At 36.9% G+C, this 21,200-nt stretch overlaps 1 protein-coding gene and 1 long non-coding RNA gene across 5 annotated transcripts in view; one reads left to right on the top strand and one right to left on the bottom strand.

Annotated features, from left to right (window-relative positions):
- Positions 1-3,031: 3,031 nt before the first annotated feature.
- LOC112570344 (tankyrase-like protein) overlaps positions 3,032-21,200 on the bottom strand; it is a 42,778-nt gene continuing 24,609 nt past the window's right edge. Inside the window, 16 exon segments of the mRNA XM_025248742.1 lie at positions 3,032-5,399; positions 5,582-5,711; positions 5,925-6,011; positions 6,861-7,054; positions 7,567-7,674; positions 8,087-8,264; positions 9,094-9,175; positions 9,617-9,738; positions 10,022-10,160; positions 10,322-10,491; positions 15,804-15,909; positions 16,225-16,403; positions 17,514-17,605; positions 17,928-18,104; positions 18,444-18,912; positions 20,298-20,565. Of these exon segments, the coding sequence (XP_025104527.1) occupies positions 5,269-5,399; positions 5,582-5,711; positions 5,925-6,011; positions 6,861-7,054; positions 7,567-7,674; positions 8,087-8,264; positions 9,094-9,175; positions 9,617-9,738; positions 10,022-10,160; positions 10,322-10,491; positions 15,804-15,909; positions 16,225-16,403; positions 17,514-17,605; positions 17,928-18,104; positions 18,444-18,912; positions 20,298-20,565 (2,632 nt within the window). The 3' untranslated portion in view covers positions 3,032-5,268.
- Positions 11,073-14,464, top strand: LOC112570557. Of its 4 annotated transcripts, XR_003100647.1 has the most exons (6): positions 11,085-11,702; positions 11,911-12,027; positions 12,594-12,744; positions 13,355-13,452; positions 13,883-13,998; positions 14,403-14,464. It is a non-coding gene; the product is annotated as an uncharacterized LOC112570557 (long non-coding RNA). The 4 variants fall into 4 exon arrangements; XR_003100649.1 differs by lacking the exon at positions 14,403-14,464 and having other exon boundaries at positions 11,073-11,702; positions 13,358-13,452; positions 13,883-14,153; XR_003100648.1 differs by lacking the exon at positions 14,403-14,464 and having other exon boundaries at positions 11,081-11,483; positions 13,883-14,153.

Below are 21,200 nucleotides of genomic sequence, written 5' to 3'. Positions count from 1 at the left end.
GAATGTTTTTGGCAATTATGGGGTAGCGTTTACCTTTTTTTTTTTTTTCCCAAAGGACTGGAAGCTGCATGGAGTGAGAATTTACACCATTGTTTCTCTATATAGTCCCAGTGGCTATATTAAATAAATCACTCAAATTCAAGTTGCAAGTTATGTGGCTTGCATAAAATGAAGTTGGCCACAACATCACTGTTCCCACTAGAAGCAGTATCAGTCATGGGGTACCCACCACCCCCAAGGCTCAGAACCTGGCTCCATTCTGTTTATTTTGTACACCTATTTTTATCATGAATCCGGTCTCATCACGTTTCTCATCTGTCCTATTCTGATGTCACGCAGCTGTGCTGCTCTACCCCACCAAATCTCACTGTACTCTAAATGCCACTGAAGCCTGTATTTGAAAAAGTAAATGGCACAAAACAAACTTAACGAAGATAAAACTGGCATCCTCCTACGCGAGAAGAAATTTTTTATCTCTCGTCTGTCCACCTAAGTACATCAAGGTCAGCGACATCACCATAACATCCGTCCAAAATCTTGTATTCATCATTACTGCAGACGTGTCCTACAGTTTTCAATCTGCCTTTCACATTTCAGCTGTCTGTCTATGATGAGCTACGTAAATTAAAAAACATTCGCCAGATTCTCTATGCACAGAATGCCACCACTCGTGAGCGTTGGTTATATCCAGGTTTGATTTTTGTCTCTCTGCTTGCCCCGCATAAGCTCCTCATCAACTGCAGAACTCTGCTGCACATCTGGTTGCTTCAAGCTCAGAAACGGGACCTCATCATTCCTCTTTGATCTTTACTGCCTACCCATCCGCTCTCGCACTCAGTGAAAACTGCTGTTTTAATTGCTTTGCAGGCTCTTGCCCTATTTCTCTAAACTTCACTCTTCGTCAGATGACCGTCCATTCTCTATCCCTGTCACCACAACAACCAAATTATGGCCACTGGATGTTTAGTTTTTGTGCTGCAAAACATTGAAACTCTTCCCTTCCATATCTGCCATCTACCCACCAACTAATCCTTTAAACGTGCACTAAAAACACTCCTTACACCAGTCAACATAGTTGTCAATATTTGTGAATATGGTCACTTGACTACTCCACCTGCTCATCTTCCTATGCAGATTTATGACACTCTCCATCCTTTTTCCTTGATTCATCTTTGTATCTTCTGCTTGTCTGCATTATTGTTTCTCCTTCCATCCTTTATATTCTGTCCATGTCTCCGACTTAAGAGCTTGCTCTTTCATCAGCATAATTATATGCTATATAAATCATGTTTATTATCATGTAATCATGAAAATGGTCTGCAACATTATCTGGGAAAAAGCATCAGAGTCACTAGCGTAGCTATCATTTGCTTGCAACTCCTTTATTTCTCAAGTCAGTTTGCTGCAGTGTGATATGAAAATGATCACACATCTGTTAGGCACCAAACTCCACCATGGAGAAGTGAACACCTGTTATTTTACTAAATTTAACCCCCAGTATGGCAGAGTGAAATAGCTTAATTGGAAACACGTGTATTTATGAAAGCATACGAAAACTATATAATTAAAAAATTCAAACACTTCATCAATCACTAAATTTACACATCTACTACGATGTAATCTGTAAGCTCTTGAAAGATTCAGCAACAGTACATACACCCAGAACACACTGGGCTGGGTTTTTGTTTGCTTGATATGGAAGGCATTAATGTCTCAAAACATGAATTAACAAAATGTATAGTATCTAAAGAAATCTGCACAAAGAAACAAAAAAGGTTAAATGTGTAAGTAAAGGATATGTAAGGAAGCAATCCCCTTTTCAAAGGAGTGACTGTGAATATATTTGAGAGTGTTAGTGTTTACAATGTCCGTCAACGACAAATACTTATTTTTTTTGGAGAGGGGGGATGTTTTAAAAAAGGAATCTATCAGCCTTGCATGAACCTAGGGTTACTTAAAAATTGCAACAAAAACAACGCATTGACAGCTAACAAAATATAAGCTTTCTAAAGTCTGAATTCACAGATGGGGAGATACAAACATAAGAAATTAAAACGAACAACTAAGAAACATGGAAGAATTCACAGCAGGTCACTGAATTTTTCTTTAAACATCGCAGCAGCAAGACACTTGCAGATATCTGCATTCATTCACAGATCCACATTTTGGTCCATCTAGTAGTCATTGGGTTAAAACCAAATCATTATAGCTGCACCCATCCTTGGTAGTAAAATGAAATTGTTCTGACCTTAAGACCTGTGAGTTAACTGGGAATTGCATTTTCAGGAGAGAAACTATCAACTGCATGGTATATTAGCAAAATTGTATTTTTCAAACCTGCCAAAATGTTTATTTTCTTTGGAAGATGTTTTTGTTCATTAAAGTAGATAAATCTGAAATGTTTTTCTAAATAAAGCTGAAAGCTATTAGAAGCTCAGATGTGAATAACACTTATTTTTCATTAATATTCCATGTATAACAATATTCATTCACCAACTGATCCCTGAAATATGGCTATAAGCTGGCTTTTCACATGCTGATTACTACTGTGTGACATGTTCTTGCAAATTTCTAAGAAATCTTAATACTTTAAGCTATATTGCAAAGATTTACAAGAAATTACTTCAACTTTGTGTTAAACATTGTAAATGTTACTTAAAGAACAGGTGATGTGATATATCAGTTTTATGGTGGTGTAAATTAAAGTATTTCCAGACACATTCAAAACATAGACCCATCTCCTTTCAAACCACTTGTCTTGTTCTATCACACCAAAATAAGTGCACATCTATTTCATAAATATTATTTCCAAATACTGTTTGTATTTTTAAAATTTATGTTTGCATGGGTTGTCTGATGATGATTTTCTCTGCTGTTTAACAACTATTTTCCATGATTTGTTTTTATCCCCTATTTTTCTTCTTGTTGAGGATGTAAAATGAAACAAAAAAATGCTGAGACCCCATGCACGCACAAAAACATTCTGTGGACACATGCTACACAGAAAATGGAAAAGACCATTAACAGAAACTAATCTTTTAGATAGAGTATAAATCTGTCCATTTAATGAACCACAAGTGTCAAAAAATAAGGTCAGATTCTAATACTTGTATTTCTGAGTGGATGTAATAGTCAAAATGAATGTTATTATTGAAAAAAGGATAGTCATACAAATAAACTGTACTGATGGCAGAGGGAAAAAATCTAAATGAATGCTTTTACTGAATCCAATACCCTTTCAAAAACGCCCAACAACAATAAAAAACTTGTTGACTTTCAAATGCAATGGAAGTCACAACTGAAAAACTTGTAACTATTCTTTAATCCTCTTAAAACCTTGTGAGAAAGGCTCCTACATAAACACATCTGTTTTCAGCCATAAAATAGTTTCTGACATGTGAATAAAGGTACACAAATGCAAAGTAACGCTGGCAAAGCTTCCAAAATGTATTACTTCTGTTTGATGAATGATACAATGACATTTAAAACACGGTTACACAAAATGAAAAATAGTGTATTTCTATCTCCAAAACAACAGTCATTCTATTTAAAATTTGAAAATGCAATGGTTGTTGGACACCAGAAAATGCAGGATTTTTTTAAGTTCATCACCTGCAATTACAAAATGCAGCTTTCAAGAACTGCAAATTTCACACATGCAGACGTATCTGCTGAGGAAGGCAAAGGACAAGCCCTTTGGGTGCCTTGACCTTCTTGCTGGGCAAATATGATTCATGACAGGAATGAGCTCAGTCCACATCTTGTGAATTTTTTTAAACCATGAAAAGAAAAGCCAATGAAGAAAAATGTACTTAATAAACTGAACTATTTTAATTACACATTTTTTTAAAAAATTACATTGGCTCGAGTGTCTTGTACAAATGTAAAGCCTGTTGTTAAGCCCGTGAAGAATGAGCTGCCATCTTGGTGCATTGTCTTTGTCATGAAACTTACTATGAATGCCATCAATATTTCAACCTTTTGTGAATTTGTTCTCCCTCACCCTGGTTTCTTAAAGGGAAGCAGTTGCTCATTATAATGCTTGTTTTATAAAAAAAAATTCAGGGCAATATATACATATAGATAAAGAGAGGGAGAGATATATTGTACTGTTGGGATTCTTTAAAAAGTCTGCAAAATTGTATTATATGATCACAATCTATATAGCTGCTAATGAACAGCTTCTAGATGCTTTTACATACCATGTGATGTACTGAGTTTTTATAGCTAGTGAATATTATTAAGCATGTGCTGCTTGTATATGAAATAGGATGTAAAAATAATTTCTGAAAATTTTGAACAGGTATTATTGTGATCACCTTTATTTCAATTTTTTTTTTAATTCTTTTAAAATACCTAGGTGATTTTGAATGTCAAGCTCATATTCAAAATTAGTTAAAATGTACACATTTTTTTTTAATTGTCTCTTTAGCATAACTTCAATGATGTTGATTTCTGTTTGTTGTAGCTCGTGTATGCCCATTTAAAAAAGAGGCCATTTTCTCATCATGTGCATGTATAATCTCAGCCATCTCTAATGTGGGATGTTCCAACAAGAGCTGACAGCAAATAAACGCATAACTAGTTGTGATAGTCAAGAATTAACAATAAAAATCAGTTTTGTTTTGGTATACGTTGTGAATTTTATACATGTTCAAAATTTTTTCAAAAGGGTAATATAAAGATTTTTTACTATATTTTTCTCTCATGCATTAATACATGAAAGGGATGTAATTTTTTTATGACCTGAGTCATTTCTATCTTTACATAACACCGAAAAATGAGCCAACAGAAAAAAGGACATTAAACACACACAAAAAAAAACCCTTGAAATTTGCAAACTAAGGCATCCATAACATAATACATAGAAGGTTAAGATAATAATCATTCTTCCCACCCACTCTTCTGTTTTAAAGAAACAATTTAAACAAACTAAAAACTGGACCAGAAATAAAGAAAAAAGGGAAATATGAAAGAAAAATGTCTTTTAAATGATTTCAAGCCACCAAGACCAGAGAATAAAGGTCTTGAACCCTGAAGCCTGAAAACATGACAACCAAAATTGAAAAGAAAAAGTGTTTTAGATGTGTCAATCCTTCATAACACACTGCTCCCCAGCATCTGGAAATGTTCACTGACATGACAGATAACATTCACAAGATAATCCTCTTCAAAGGTCCCATCAAACTAAACATGACTGAAGATTAATGGTCACATCAGCGTAAACATGACAAAAAACAAAACAAAAAGTGATGACATTGCCAGCTCTCAGCCATCGAACATGACAAGATAGCGAAGACAGATCTGAGATGGGTCATGGATGACATACTCGTTGTAAGGCATTTGTGGGGGCTTGGCATAGTTCATGTGTTTCAACTGTCCTAATGGAATGGTGGCACCTGGTAACAGACAGTAAACAGGATCAACAAACTGAGTAAAACAAGTTGAGACAGAAAAAAAAAACCTAAAATGAGATTATCCATTTGTAAGCAAAACTTTAATTTTAAAACTCTTTGAACAATCACTAACTCTTCAATATCTTTAGAAACACAGATGTAAGAGTAAGAAATAGCCATTTTACCATATGGAAGGGCAACATCAAAGTCTGAGTCAGGTGCAGACTTGCCCAGAATCTTAAGGCTGTTGACATCTTGGTCCAGATGGTCCTCTTCATCATGGGAAATATCTTCCATTACATTTCCCAAAGCCACCTGCCAATAAGTAAATATTTATTTAAAAAGTTATAAACTGAAAACAAATGAACTGCTTTATGCGCCATTGGTTAAACCACACTGCATGCTTTTAGTGCTTCATCACAAATTTGCAAAGACTTTTCACAATTTTTTTTTTCAAAATAAGAAAGTGGTCTGAAGTTGCTGTTTAAGGTTAACGGAACCTATTAACTTGTAGCTCTGCAAACTCACCTCACATAAGAAAGCCACTTTGACACATGCTGTAGGATTGTAACAGTAGCTACGGCTTTTTTTGAAGCAATCAGCAAAGTAAATGCCCTAAGAAAAAAAAAAATCAAGCCAACAAATCATTCTCCTAATCAATGAAAGTTTGAAAACATTTTGTCATCTGGTATATACACTGATGACTCATACATAAGATCATGTACCTTTTTCACTATGATAATTTTCAGCAAATGTTCCTATATTCCTCATTTGCTTCTTCCCGCAAACTTCGAATAACTAGTGTTTCTCAACATCAGCTCCAAATTCTGCTACTCTTTTCACATGCCCTTGGGCAATGACTTACCCCTGCCTCATGAATATGACCTCAGACATTCAACTCTGAAAGTAATACCTTTCAACGTTTGCTTACATCTACCAAAACTGTGCTGAAAACATGTCATGCACATGCAATTACAAATAGCTTATTTTTAGGAACAACCTTTCTTCAAACAAGCTATAGTCAAAAGAACATACATTCTACTAAATTACGAAAATTAAATTTGCCCCTGTTGTCAGTTAGACCCAATGAAAACAGACCAATGTATTAAAAAACTCATGCAATAATGTTAACAATAACTTAAACTAAAGAGAACATGGTTGGACGGTTGATTGTGTTTTACGCTGTGCCAGCAGCTAAGGCTACATCGTGGCAAAAGCTAAAGAGAACAAATTTACAAAGAAAGCCACAATATTTTTTTTAAAAAAACAACAGACGGCTGTTTACTTCTGCTGGATAAAGTTACTACTTTAAAAAAAGACCTATTGCATTTATCAATCAAAGCAATTCATGGGGAGTTGAGTTTAGCACAAATCCTAGGTTTTAAAATGGCCCAATTTTCCAACTCCTGCAAGATGTCAACTCCATGCACAAGATTGGCCGCAAGGGGGAGAGGAATGACTGACCTCTCCAAAAAGATGACCTGTGATAGGCACATCAGCAGGTGCCACTAGAAGCCCCCGAGCCAGGATTGAGATGACATTTGCCATTGAGGTGCCATGCCACAGCAGGTAGTGATTGTCAAGGCGACGAGTTGCCATAGTGTCAGCTTCACCAGGGCGTGACACTTTGTAGATGGCATTCACTCTGCACCCATGACCTAGCAAGAATAACAGTTTTAATTTCAACAAACAGACCTTGTGACAACGGAGGGTAATGCATCACACCACATCAAGTAGACACAATAGCACACAACTTACTCTTGTCACAAGACCACATAAAACCAGATTAAAGTAATATTGAAATCTATTTCTAATAGAATATTGTTTTATATATTTTGCTTGTATACAGCGTGTATAATTTTTCCCCCCTTTAATTCATGCTTCATGGCCAAACTTTGAAAACTACAGCTCTCTGTTCCAGTTAATTATATCGTTCTCTCAAATTCACAAGAAAAGCAATAAATAAAAATAAAGTAAAACATTTCTTGGGAAGTATAACATTTAAATAATACATAACAAAATGCTATTCAAAATGGTGTGTGAATTATTGTTGTCTATTTTGTTGGTTTGTGACAACTATGTGTAATGAGGACTGAAGGTAATTTCTCTAAAAATATAAATGATAAAAGTTAATATTTGAAACCCATTCCTAATAAAGATTAACACTCACCAGAAGCATTGATATATGTGAGAATATACTGTGTCTCAGTTTCACTCTCATTCAAGGGCTGTATCTTGCAGCCAATACTACGATAAATGTAGTCCAATGGGTTCATCTCTGAAATCACAAGTGAGTTACATTCACCCTATTTAACTTGTACACACACACACAATGACAATATACTTAACTCCTTTTGCAATATTGTCTGCCACATTAACCATCATGTAATGACTCCATCTTACACTTTTTATATTACCTTTATCCCTTTATCCATTCCTTTACATTCCATTCTTGTACTTCATCTTTATATTGTTCAGTGTGCCTATGCATATCTTACCATCCATTGTCTGTGATCTAATGTTCATTTATCATTACTGGTCTGCTCACAGTGTCATCAATGTAGGTCATGATGCTGCAAAAATTGAATTTGTCACATGCAAGCATGCAGCTCTACCCACAAGAGAATGAATTGCTGGTAGCATCTGACATAATATTAAAAAATACCTGTATAACAGCTGCCAATTCTCACCTTTCAACCTGTACTGAGAACCCAGGAGAATTTTGCTGGCCACCTCCATGTCCATGAGATCAGCAACCAATCGCATGTGCTCTTTTAACACAGACAGGTCTCTGATTGGACGTATCACGTCATATTCAAAACCACCCACGGGTACCAAGTGGTAAAACTCATTAGTCAGTGAAGCAATCTGAAAGAGTTGGTTTTGTACAGTAGACAATAGGTTGTTTTACTCTGCTTAACTTTTTCCTAGCATTTCACATCATCAGATGCATATTTCTTCTCAACCAATGCCTGTTTCACACACTGTAATGTGAATTGGATAGTGTCACAAAACACTTTGTGGAATGTGTAAATAAATCAATAAATAAGAAACTGTTTGGACCTTTAGGAACTGTTCTACTATAAATTACTTTCCTTATGGAGCTAAAAAAAAAAATAGTCAACCAATCAGGTATTTTGCTATATTTGAAAGTAGCTAATGAGTCAGGTGATGTGTCAGGAGCCATGTGGGACAGAGTTGCTGGTTTCTCAATTTAATGTGGATTTGTACCCCAACAACCGAAAATGACAATGTAATAAGTAATATATCTGAATATTAATGTATATTCTATATTTCATTGTTTGGCACTTTATATTTGTTTATATTATATAATTAAAGAAATTCTGCCTCATGATGGGCTTTCAATTCCATATAGTTACCATCTTGAATTTAGTACAAGAAAACAAAAACTATATTTCTTAAAAATCACCTCACTTAAATTTTAAAAATGGTCTTTAAAAATGTATGTTACCGATGATTGTCTTTATCGTAGATTAATAGGTATGAATATTGAAAAACATACATTGTAGTTTGTGCAACTGTTCAAAATACTTAACTGCGTCGATTTTATCTCCATTGAACGAGAACAGCTGGAATAACACAATGATCATAATGTTGGTTTATACTTGTACAGAACTGTAAATAGATGCACTGAGGCTTTGACTAAGAAATGATCCCAAAATAAAACTTCTTATACCTTCTCACAGTTTTGTTGGTATTCCTCCAATGATACAGTTGACAGGTTTTTTTGCTGTTTGTTGACAGTAACTATCAGCTCCCTGAAACACAGGAGATTTGACTGTAACTGTTTCTACAACAAATGTAGTAACATGCTCTTGTTCAACGATCAGTGAGCTGCAGCTTGAACTTCAAGCACTCATTTATTCTTTCAGGACACAAAATTCAGCAACACCCCACATAAGTGTAAGAACACCAGAGTGTAAGCTTTTTACACTAACCACCAACATAAAAAAGTTACTGATCAAAAAGAAAGGAAAAGAAGGCCTTCTACAAGGTTAGAAACAAATCATACAAACATTTCTTCTATTTTGCATCCCAACTAGGAAGGGCGGACATAACATTCTGCTGACATATCACACCATCCAATGTTATAACATGTACACATTTCAACATCCTGTCAAGCATGGAAGAAAACACACACAGTAAACACAATCATTAAATGCATGAAAGATGTTAAAGCAATATGGGAAAGCACTTACTCTAGTTGTTGCAAAATTTTGTGAGCTGCAATGAGTACATCACGCTGAATGTGACCAAAAGGCATAATGTCTTCATCCAGTCCCTTAGCTTTGGCTGATGCATGCAGCATGGAGACATTGGTCTGACATAACAAGAACACAGGTAGTTAGTGTTGTAAAATCTGCTTTAAGTACGAGCTTCCTCTAGCTAAGGAAATGTAAATTTCCTCTGTCCTGATTATTTATCCACAGCATCTTAAGTATGTCTGTATCTAGAGGTGTATGCTTGTAAGTTCGCCCTAACCCTATCCAGATGTGAAGTGTTACACAAGCGTACATACTTATTGACATAAAGATAGTTTATGACCTGGATTTCTTAAAAGGTACCCCAACAATTTCTGATTAAGAAAAAAGGCTCCCTCTTACCAGTTCCTGCAGTAAGTCTTGTACAGCTGCTGAAAGCTTTGAAGGTGTGTCTGCAGTAAATGTGAAATCTACTTCTTTCAATTTTCTTCGGGGTTCCTCTTTAGGCAATAGCCTGTACTTCTTGGGATGATTCACAAATCTGGCATTAGGAAAAAAAAAACTGTCAACCATGGTCAGTTTAAACTAGTAGCCCACTTAATTATGTGGAATATAAGTGCTGAGTACCTTTCACTCACTTGCCCTTGGCTTCCCACCAGATAAAAACATCATTCACAAATATGTGTTCTTTTAGGTACTTACTTGCTGATGTTGTTCCAGTCATTCCCTGTTTTTTGTCTAAAGATTTTACAAAACTCTTTTACAGCATCCTCAGGTTTGCCAAAAGCTGTGTGCTGCCACTGACCCCGATCTCCAATGCGACCCCACCGTGTGAACAGAACATAGAGGTCCTTTCCCTTCTGCCAGATGATCTGAAACAAGAAGGAAAAAAGATAATTGCTATCCTTTCAATAAACCACAAAAAATAATCAGCTTTTCTACTGCAAATCATCTTCAATGTTTACAGATACAGTCAAATCTCTCTACTATGCCACCGCTACTATGCCACTCTCGGTATTATGCCACTTTTGCTCGGTCCCGACTATAAATTCAATGCAAAAAAATTTTACCATGCCACCCCCGACTCTCGCTACTATGCCACTTTTGTGTGATTGCTAAAAGACACAAGTTGTGAAATTTCGCGCAGTGCTCGATTATTACATGTATATGATAGTGTGGGACATCGCAGTTAGGTGGGATGGAACATTGCACGCACACAGGGAGGGTGGAGGCTGGCGATGGGGGTAGTCGCTGGCCGGGTGACAGCCCCGTGACACAGGGAGATCGGGAGGGGGTCGACTAGCGACAGGATGCAGGTGCGCGGATGTGGTTGGGAGGGGTGTAGGATGAAGAGGTGAGGGGGAGAATGAGAGGAGACAGCTAGCGAAGCCGACGATTCTTGAGAGCTTTGGACTGACGGGTAACTTGAGCAAATAAAGCCGTTTTTACGAACCCTCGCTACTATGCCACTCTCGCTACTATGCCACTTTTGCTCGGTCCCGGTAGGTGGCATAGTAGCGAGATTTGACTGTACTAGCAACTAAACTTTGCAATCTATTTATATACCTTTCCGTACAGTACAGCAATTAGCCCCTGATGCACCAGCCCAGCCTGCATAAGCTTTCAGATTTTGAAGGGCCCCGATCGGGGGGACGGGTGAAAGTAAGGGCTACGGGCTATCCCGCTCCTAACTGACCGAACGCCCATAGGGCGTAGCCGTTACGCGCTGACAGTGACCCGTATGTCGGACTTTTCACTCCGCCCTCTGACCTCGCTCCCGCATTTGCTGACCAGCTGTCGGACTCCACACTCGCCGCCCGATGGGCTTCTACCTGCAACAACCGCTTTGGTCATCGCACTCTCGGTGAGTTTGTGAATTAAGTGTAAAGTGTACCCTAAAATTCTGTAAAATATTATAACATGAATTATTCATACCAGTTGAAACTGTCTGTACAGTATCAGGATTTCTGGTATTAGTTTAATTTAATTTGTATAGTTCAGCCCGAATCGTCGATTTGTTGCGTGCTACTTCCGCTTTGTGCCATGTGCTCGCTGTAGGAAGATGCCGCATGGCTAACACAAGGTATTTTATGTATAAATTCTCGAAGCAAAATATTAGTGTTTCAAACAATCCTTATAATTAATTGACCCTATAATAGTTCTTAGCAATTTACCTTCTATTGAAATTTGAACACTCGATCGTGTATTGAAAGATTATTGTAATCGTTTTTTTTTGTTTGTTTGTTTGTTTGTTTTTTTTTTAATGCAGACTTGGTTATTTCACTTTCTAGGAAATGCTGAAGATCGGGGATCGTGCTTAGTCAAAGCATTGTAATAATGCCGACTACAAAACAGTCAACAGATAACTCCACAGCGTGGCTGAAGATGAGCCAAGCTGAATGTATAGTGTGCGTATAAACCGTTCCATGTTGTAAAATAGGACTACACATTTCTTAATCATTGAGAACAGCAAACAGTATTCCTGACAGAGTGAAATACATTAGTGTTTCAGTTTGGTAAAATGTGTTATATATACTTTTTTTTCTTTCATATAAGTAGTCCAGTTTTATAATATTTGCATACTTTTACAATGAATGCTTAAAGTGTGTTCTATTGTGTTTGCATTCTGCAATTATAATATGTAAAATAACATTGTTGTAAAGCTGTTGTACATTATTGCAAACATGAAGACTGACCACAGTTACAGTTTAGTTAAACACAATGTAAACACAAACAAACCAATTACCTCATTAGCTTAAAATTTCATCTATTTGAAACTTTAGTGATAACTTCAAGTAATCTTTGGGCAATGTAGGATATATATTAGAAAAAGAGACAACACAGGCTGCAGATTGTTTCTGCATAAATGTGCACACACGTGATAAGATAACAGTAATTAGAGGTTTTTCATGAAGAGTTGTGACAATGCGATAAATTAACATGTTGTGTAGGATGCTTTACTTTATTTGTGTAGGATATTCAAGATCCTGGAAGGGTTGTAAGAAAATCAACTGACATGGTATATGACGAGACTGGTTATTCCCAATCTGGAATGAGTGGAATTATAAAAGAAGAACTAAAATATTTCATCACTCTGCATATGAAACAGGATTATTGCTGTACCAGTAAGTGTTTTGAAGTGGCTTCTTAAATTGCTACTTTTTTATTATGTGTCCTTAAGTACTTTATTTTGTAAGGAGAGAGATTCTTGCAGTGAGTCTGACTGGGTTTAGCTATAAGTCAGTCTCACAAGATAAATGCTCCACTTTCATTTAAGTGTCCTGTCACTTGATAGCTTGTCAAAATTTTAATTTTTCCATTTTTAATGTTCCTGTTCAAGTAGATTGAAAACTTTACATATAGATATGTAAGAGAGAGAGAGAGAGATAGCATATCTAACCATACACTGAAAACTACTGACATTTCATCAATACATGAAAGATGTTGCTACTCATAACGAGATAATTGTTACTACAGAGCAGGCTCTTTTGGTCAAAATGCTTCTTTGAAGAAATAGTGGGGCAGGCAGGTAGAAATTGTGGTGCTAGTTATGTAGGGCAAAGGTTGGGATACTGAGAGCATACTTGATTGTTTTTGTTTTGTTTTTGCAAGTCAATATGTTTCCTGTTTGGGTTGCATATGACCCTGAAGTAGACTGTAGTTTCATGTACAAATGTATTACAATGAAACATTTGTATTTGACTTTTAACCATCACAATTTCCCTTTGTGCACAGCAGCAGCCTGGGGATATTATATCTGCCACTGCTTACAAATAGTTTGGAAGTAACTGGCAAGAATGGAGGAACAAGTCCAAGGACAAAGCCATCTGATGGTCAGTGCAATAAGAAATCAAAGAAAATAACCATGCATGTGTTTAATTTATCAATGTAAGCATGGCTTTATCATTCATGATTTGTTTATGAAGAAAGTTAACCCTGCCTATTACCCTGTTCTGGGTAATCTCTGCATGTTGTACACCTGTTTACAAGTGCAACTGCTTTGATGTGATATGGTTCTAGTGATTCTACCTCTTATTAGTTTTCCACAAATAGTAATCAACACTAGAAGCAAGCCTACATGAATCTATTTACATAAGTGGTGTTGGCCATCAACTTCCTGTTGCCTCCTAGCTGCTTTAAAGCTCATAAATAGTAAGAAACAGAAATACGTTTTACTTCAACTGAATGGCACATCGGTAAGAAGTGAATAAATTGAAATGCCTTGTTTTTGCTTATCATTAAAGGACTAATATTTGATTGCAGATGGGTCATGCTGTTGAGGAGCACAGAGAAATGTTTCGAAGCTTGCTCCACATATGAATCAAGTTACGAAATGTAGGTGAACAAGGAATGACTCCAGCAGCAATCCCATGTTTCAGGTGAGAAATTTGATAGGCTGGAAGAGGAATCTGTGTGTAGAGAATTTAGGGGGGAAAGTGGCTGTTGTGAAATCTAATTAAAGCTTTTTTCGCAACAACTAGCCTGAAGACTTTGAAGACTCAAATTCTTTGTTGTAAATAAATGTTAAAACCATGTTTAGTTTTGGCTTGTATATAATAAATTTCTTCTCTCCTTTTTGTGTTGAATATAGTACATTGTTTTGAAGATTGTAAGGATTTTTGTTTTTTTTTGTCAGGTATTCCTGACAACTATCCTGAAGACTTTAAAGACTCAAATTCTTTGTTGTAAATAAATGTTAAAACCATGTATATTTTTTGCTTGCTTGTATATGATATGTTTTGAAGATTGTAATGATTTTTTTCTTTTTTTTTCTTTTGGTCAGGTATTCGCGACAACTAGCCTGAAGACTGTAAAGACTCAAATTCTTGGTTGTAAATAATGTTAAAACCATGTATATTTTTTGCTTGTATATGTATATGATAAGTTGTTTTTGAAGGTTGTAATGACTTTTTTCTTTTTTTGGAGGTGGGGGTCAGGCATTTGTGACAAATTCTTTGTTGTAAATAAATATTCAATCCTTGTTTATCTTTTGCTTGTATATGATAAATTGTTTTGAAGATTGTAATGATTTTTTTTTTCTTTTTTGGGGGGTCAGGTATTCGCAACAATTAGCCTGAAGTTTTTGAAGACTCAGATTCTTTGTTGTAATAAATATTAAAACCCTTTATTTTTTTTTGCTTGTATATGTATATGATAAATTGCAATGAATATTTTTTGGTCAGGCATTTGTGAAAAATTCTTTGTTGTAAAGTAATATGAAAACCTTGTGTATCTGCTTGCATTTAATAAATTGTTGAATCATGTCTATTTTTTGTCTGCTGGTATTTACCAAGTGCTTTGAAGGGCTGAAAGGTGTTTTTTAGAATGGGGCTTTGGAGGGCTGAGAGGGGCTTTGAAGGGCTATGAGGTGTTTTTAGGGTGGGGCTATGGAGGGTTGAGGGACTATGGAAGGGCTGCGAGGTGTTTTTAGGTTGGGGCTTTGGAGGGCTGAGGGACTATGGAAGGGCTGCGAGGTGTTTTTAGGGTGGGGCTATGGAGGGCTGAGGGACTATTGAAGGGCTGCGAGGTGTTTTTAGGGTGGGGCTATGGAGGGCTGAGGGACTATGGAAGGGCTGCGAGGTGTTTTTAGGGTGGGGCTATGGAGGGCTGAGGGACTATGGAAGGGCTGCGAGGTGTTTTTAGGGTGGGGCTATGGAGGGCTGAGGGACTATTGAAGGGCTGCGAGGTGTTTTAGGGTGGGGCTATGGAGGGCTGAGGGACTATGGAAGGGCTGCGAGGTGTTTTTAGGTGGGGCTTTGGAGGGCTGAGGGACTATGGAAGGGCTGCGAGGTGTTTTAGGGTGGGGCTTTGGAGGGCTGAGGGAGTTATTTCTCCCAAGCCCGCAAGGGGCCGATGCACTTTAGGCTCCCATAATACGGCGGGCTGGGAGTGTAACTTCCCTTAACGGCCCCATTTCTCAGCCCGAAACGGGCCCGTTCGGGGCCGATGAACTCTTGCAGGCTGGGAGCTCATTTAAGATGTTTATATTCTGCACTAGCTGTGTGAAGCATGATAAAACCATTCACTCTTTATCACAGTTTCCAGTCAATAACATACCTGATTATAAATATCCCAACATGTAACTCCATACATACTCAATATCTACATATAAACTATTATAAAAAAAAGCATACAGTACAAAGCAGCAGAATGTAATGTCCACTAAAACAAAACATAACTATACCTGCATCTTGTAAAAGTTGTACATTCCAAATGGCCCGCTGGACACTTCCACCTTTGAGAGGGTTACATCATATATCAGGTCTTTGACTTGATCATGGTACACTTCACTGGGATGTCAACAAAAATAAATGACAATTAAAAATTAAAACAATAAAAAAATTTAAGAGTAATGCACTATTACATATCCAAAATGAAGCAATCTACAGACAGTAACAATTACTTTGTACTCCATTTTTACCAGGTGTAACTGTCCAAACTTTTCTTCCATTTGTAGCACCAAAGTTTGATAATTCTATAATTTGTTAGGTGGAAAAATATGGAATTAACAAATAGGTGTTAAAAGCACCTGTTTCTTTTAAACAATAATAGATACAGCAACTGATGCTTTCTATTTAAATCTACTTTGTAACTGCAAAACTTACCCTGTTTTTGCCAAATCACAATTCTTATCTGGGGTAGGTCGGGTGTTAACAAATTCTGCCTCCATAGCTGCTTCTTCTAAACTTGCAGACATGCTGTCTGCATCCTCCAGATAATTTACTTTTCGGCCATCACCAAGGATGCCATCACTGACATCAAATGGACTGTACGTAGGTTTATCCTGTAAGGAGTTAATCTAAATGATTAAGAATTAGTTAAAGAAGCACAAATTTTCTGCCCATTAACAGGAGCCGATATTAAAAACAGTAAATTCACTCCGTTATTAAAACGAGCACCGAAAGTACTCATATTACTGACAGAATGCACATGGCAAGACTAAAGAGAAAAGACAAGCTTACCAAAAAGAAGAAAACAACAGTTCCAATCTTCAAAATAAAATAATAATAAAAAAAAAAGCAAACCCTTAATAGACTGAAAAGTATGTGTCTAACTCAGGTACTTTGGCTGCAGTAAACAGGAAAGTACAAGTAAACATACAACTAAATTAGAAACTAAACACAATCTAAATCTGTAGTACTCTCTCTCACACACAAAGCAACAAAGCGTTAAAAAAAAAAAAAAAAGAAAGAGAGAATGCTTTTATGTTCTTGGCAAGAATCCTATTGTTGCTTGAACCATAACAATTGTACTTTTGGACCATAAGCTAAGGACTGCTCAAAACATTAAATGATTTTGCAACATGAGGGATGTTCCACTTCCACCTGGACTTTAGTATTTCACACGCTTTCAGTGAGTGCAGACCATATGGACTCGACAAAGTGATTCTTCATAATTTTTTCCCCTCCTAGTTTTCCCAGGATGGAGAGGAGAAGCAAGTTAATGCACTCTCCCCAGAGTGATCGACCACATCACATTGGAGTTTCTTGGTTTTGAAACCTCCTCCCTACTTACCCAACCTTGCCCCATGTGATTTTTTTAAACTACCCCTGCGTGGAGTTAACTTCAAAAAAAATCAAGAGGACCTCATAGCTGTAGTGAGGGAGCAGCTGAAATTGATGCCAAAATCTGCATTTTTTGGAGTGTCTTCAAAAATAGATCCACAGAATGTGTCACAAATGGTGACGACTGTGTTGAAAAAGTTTTCAAAAAGTTAAAGAATAAGAGAAACATGTTTGAAAAATTCTTCAGGTTTGTTTTATTGCCAAGTCCAGTGGAAGTGGAACATCATCCCTCATATCTATGGATATTTCAACACTTAAGTCTTTCATCCTAATGCTTGTAAATTCAAACCTAAATCAACAATATGCAATACATGAGATCACTTTCCAACCTGTTCTTCTACTGGGCGCCCTACAATCTCTTGGATAATCTTTGCAATCTTTGGCGCTCCTCGCAGCAAAGCCCACTCTAAGGGAGGCAAACCTAGAGAAGCAATCTCACATTAGTTTATAAATCAAGCAGGAAGAAAATTATTAAAGAAGCAAATTCCTGCATCTATTTTCTTCTCAAAAAGACAATTTTGGCAAGGACATTAAAAAAAAAAAAACTCCAGAGACAAACAAAATGTAAAATGTAGATGGAAAACGATTATGTTTCTCCCACAAAATGCAGGGTTAAACACTTCTCTATCTAAAGCAGAACAGTACCCAATTACCTATCAAAATTTCTGAAGTCAGTGTTTCAAACTGGGAGAAAAAATTTTACAGTTTGCAATTTTCCGAAATCATAAAAAATTCATTCATACCTGCATGATCTCTCTTGGTTATATTAGCACCAGCCTTAGCCAAAACAAAAACCATCTCAGGATTGTCGTAGGTTCCATAGTCCAGAGAGCAGACAGCATGGTGAATGGTGGTCAGACCTTGAGTGTCTGTGAGGTCCAAGTCAACAGGGCTTGTTTTCTCCACAGTATGGTATTTTTCTACCAATATAAATATTAAGGAAAAGGTCAGCTCTACCTTTTCTGGAATAAATTAGAAACTATACTATTTCAAGTTGAGATTAGAGAATTTCTTCAGCATAAGAGAATAGGAATAGAACTGAAGCTGTACACATATCAAACATAACACAGTCACCACTACCTGGGGATAACGTTGAAAAGAAATGGACAGACATTAGCTAACTGCTCAACAACCTGCAATACAAATTTAAGGTGAAGGGAAGAGAAGAGTGGGGCAAGGCAGCTGCAACAATAAACAATACAAAAAAGATGTACAAATCTTTTGTAGATGACATTAAGAGTGACTCCATGCATACCTACCTGTCACACAACTTCCACTGCGAGTGAGAGACAGCTGCTTTGAGCCAAGACGTGGCAAGATCTTCTCTGCTGGTGTAGGAAGAAAATCCACCTCTTCATCATCATCTACAATGTCTGTATCACGGTCACTGTCCCCTTCACCCTCATCGTCCACAAGATCGTCATCGTCAATGCCATTTACTTCTCCGATGTTCTCGTCTTCCTCTGCCACTTCCTCTGCCTCTTCACTTTCAATGCATACATCCACAGCATCATCTTCTTCCTCCTCAATTTCTCCCTCATCTTCATCAACAGATGGGTCTTTCTGCATCTCTTCTGCCATCTTATCTGGTCTGATTGTAAACACATGACGTGAGAGACGCTTCTCAAGAACTGGCTTTGCACTGGTTCCTAAGATCTTTGCTGGCTTCTCCAGAATGTCTTTGTTGTAGTCATAGTTCAGCAGCAACTTCACAAGAGTGAGATCATTCTGGAAAAGAAAAATAACTTAATATTCATATTTTACACTCGCTGAAAAAGCAAGTTTTGAACAAAAACTAAGACTGAGATGCTGGTAATTCACCCTTTCAACTGAATGACTATTAAACTTTAGGGCATCACCATCAATTTTCTTAACATTTTAAATAAGTTTGTCAATTATATGTAATTAAAAAAAAAATAAAACTGTTTAACACTAAAATACCCAGGATAATTTACAAAGTTAGTAACAGGGATGAAACTCTCTCCCTCATGTGATATGCCACAAGCAGACAAGTCATTCAAACATGCACAAACCCATTTGTTTAAGAAACACCATAATATTTAACCTCCACACTTGATGCAACCAGTATGTATACAGTGCTCCTTTGGTCTAGCTTGTTAGACTGTTCTAGTAGTTAATATTTATGAGGTTCAAAAAGAATTGTAACTCAGTTTGACAGACAGAATGATTGGTGTTGTCGATACAAAAGCCTATAAACCACTAATACCATAGTAACCCCTGGGATTTAAGTATGCATCATCCTCATCAACACCACCTTTCCATTGGAATCCATCTTAAGTTTGAGTCTGACTTTTGTTCCATATCTGTAGCTTTCTTTGTGTTCATTTGCTTTAAAAAATGTACTGCTTATATTGCTCATGTAACTGATTAACGTTCATAGTGCCTAAAAATGCATTACCCAGCGGTGTAATAAAATGCTACATAAGTGTACATTTATTATTATTAATTGTACACAACTGCTGGCAGATACAAGACTGATGCCACAGCTTTAAGTAAAGCAAAATCAGGCATACATCTCTGGCTGTAGAGGAACCAAAAAAGAAAAAAAAAAAGAAAAAAAAAAAAACAATCACTCAAATTATATATAGCTTATTCTTTTTGGCTGACACCTCTAATGAACTTATTCTTCCCTTGTTAATTTCTACAGAATGTTAGACAATTTTTGAACTGGTGGATTGACCACACACCTGAATGTCTGTTCTCCTCCCTCTACCAGTGTAAGACGGGACAAGAAAAGTGACTGCCTAAGTTCCAAAGCCTGACATTTTCAGTTTTAAGCACTAAAGAGCCAGAATCTAGCACCAAACAAGAGAATTTTCATCCCAAAAAAACGTAAAGTTACCAAAAAAGAAGTGATAACTTGGAGTCCACCATTTTGCTGCTTAATTTCTTACTTGGGAAGGTGGGAAGGTGGGAAGGTGTGTGTGGGAGGAAGACCAGGGACAAAATTTAATGTTCATGAGGACTATTTGTTGAAAAAAAAGCTGGAGCTTTCCATAAAAGCAAAAATATAAAAAGAATGCGCCAAAAGAATGAAGACGATTGGTCTTGTATTGACTATCTTTTCCCCTCTACTGCAATGTAGGCCTCACCATTTTCACCGCATGCATGAGTGGAGTCAGTCCCATGCTGTCTTTGAAGTTGGGATCTGCTCCCTTCTGAAGTAAGTATCGTGCAAGGCCAAAGTTGTAATTGCGTATGGCAAGCATAAGCGGAGACACTCTCTCAGACCCCTTTGTAGTGAAGTAGTCTGGGCATGGTGAGGCCAAGCAAGCCCCAAAAAGTAGGATGTCAGCCAGAGGTCGGTCAAGGGTGACATTCAGGGTCAGACCTTTTTCTAAGAGGAGGTCCAACCAAGCCCTGGTCAACAGGGACAAAATATTATCAGTTCCTATGCTTTGTAAATTAAGGCCGAGTAAATAATGATATTATTCTTTATAAAGAATGAAAATTTTTTTTACAGATCTGTTGACCAGCAAAAGGCAAGTCATAGTAATTAACCTAAACGCAGCAAAACAATTCAGAAATATGCTTTTATTAAAAGCTATTAACATGACAAAACATGAAAAATATTATTCTGAGTTCCTTGTGTTCTATTACACACACACATGTCCACACGCATACATGTGGATGTCAACATTTTAAATGGAAACCTGATGCCCTTTAACCTTATACCCAAGTGTGAAATATGCATTATCTATGGTTTGGTAACTGTATGAAACGTAGTACAATAATGGCTACCCCAATCTGAAGATACTGAAGTGACTGGAAGGAGGAGTAGGGGGTTGACAGGAGATCTAGAGACCTTAATTATGCCCAGTAATTAATAATTAGTAACTAGGCCTAATGTATGAAGCAAGTTGATTGAAATCCCAGTCTTGAAATACCAGGGCTTTGAAATCTGATGTTAAAGAATATAAGAGAATTTCAGAATTTCAAGTCAGAATATGAAGCCCAGGGCAACCTATGCTACCTACTTTTGCCAGGGGATATCC

The sequence above is a fragment of the Pomacea canaliculata genome, linkage group LG8, assembly GCF_003073045.1.
Source record: "Pomacea canaliculata isolate SZHN2017 linkage group LG8, ASM307304v1, whole genome shotgun sequence".
In the NCBI taxonomy this organism is placed as follows: Eukaryota; Metazoa; Mollusca; class Gastropoda; order Architaenioglossa; family Ampullariidae; genus Pomacea; species Pomacea canaliculata.
This window is presented reverse-complemented; position numbering and strand designations above follow the sequence as displayed.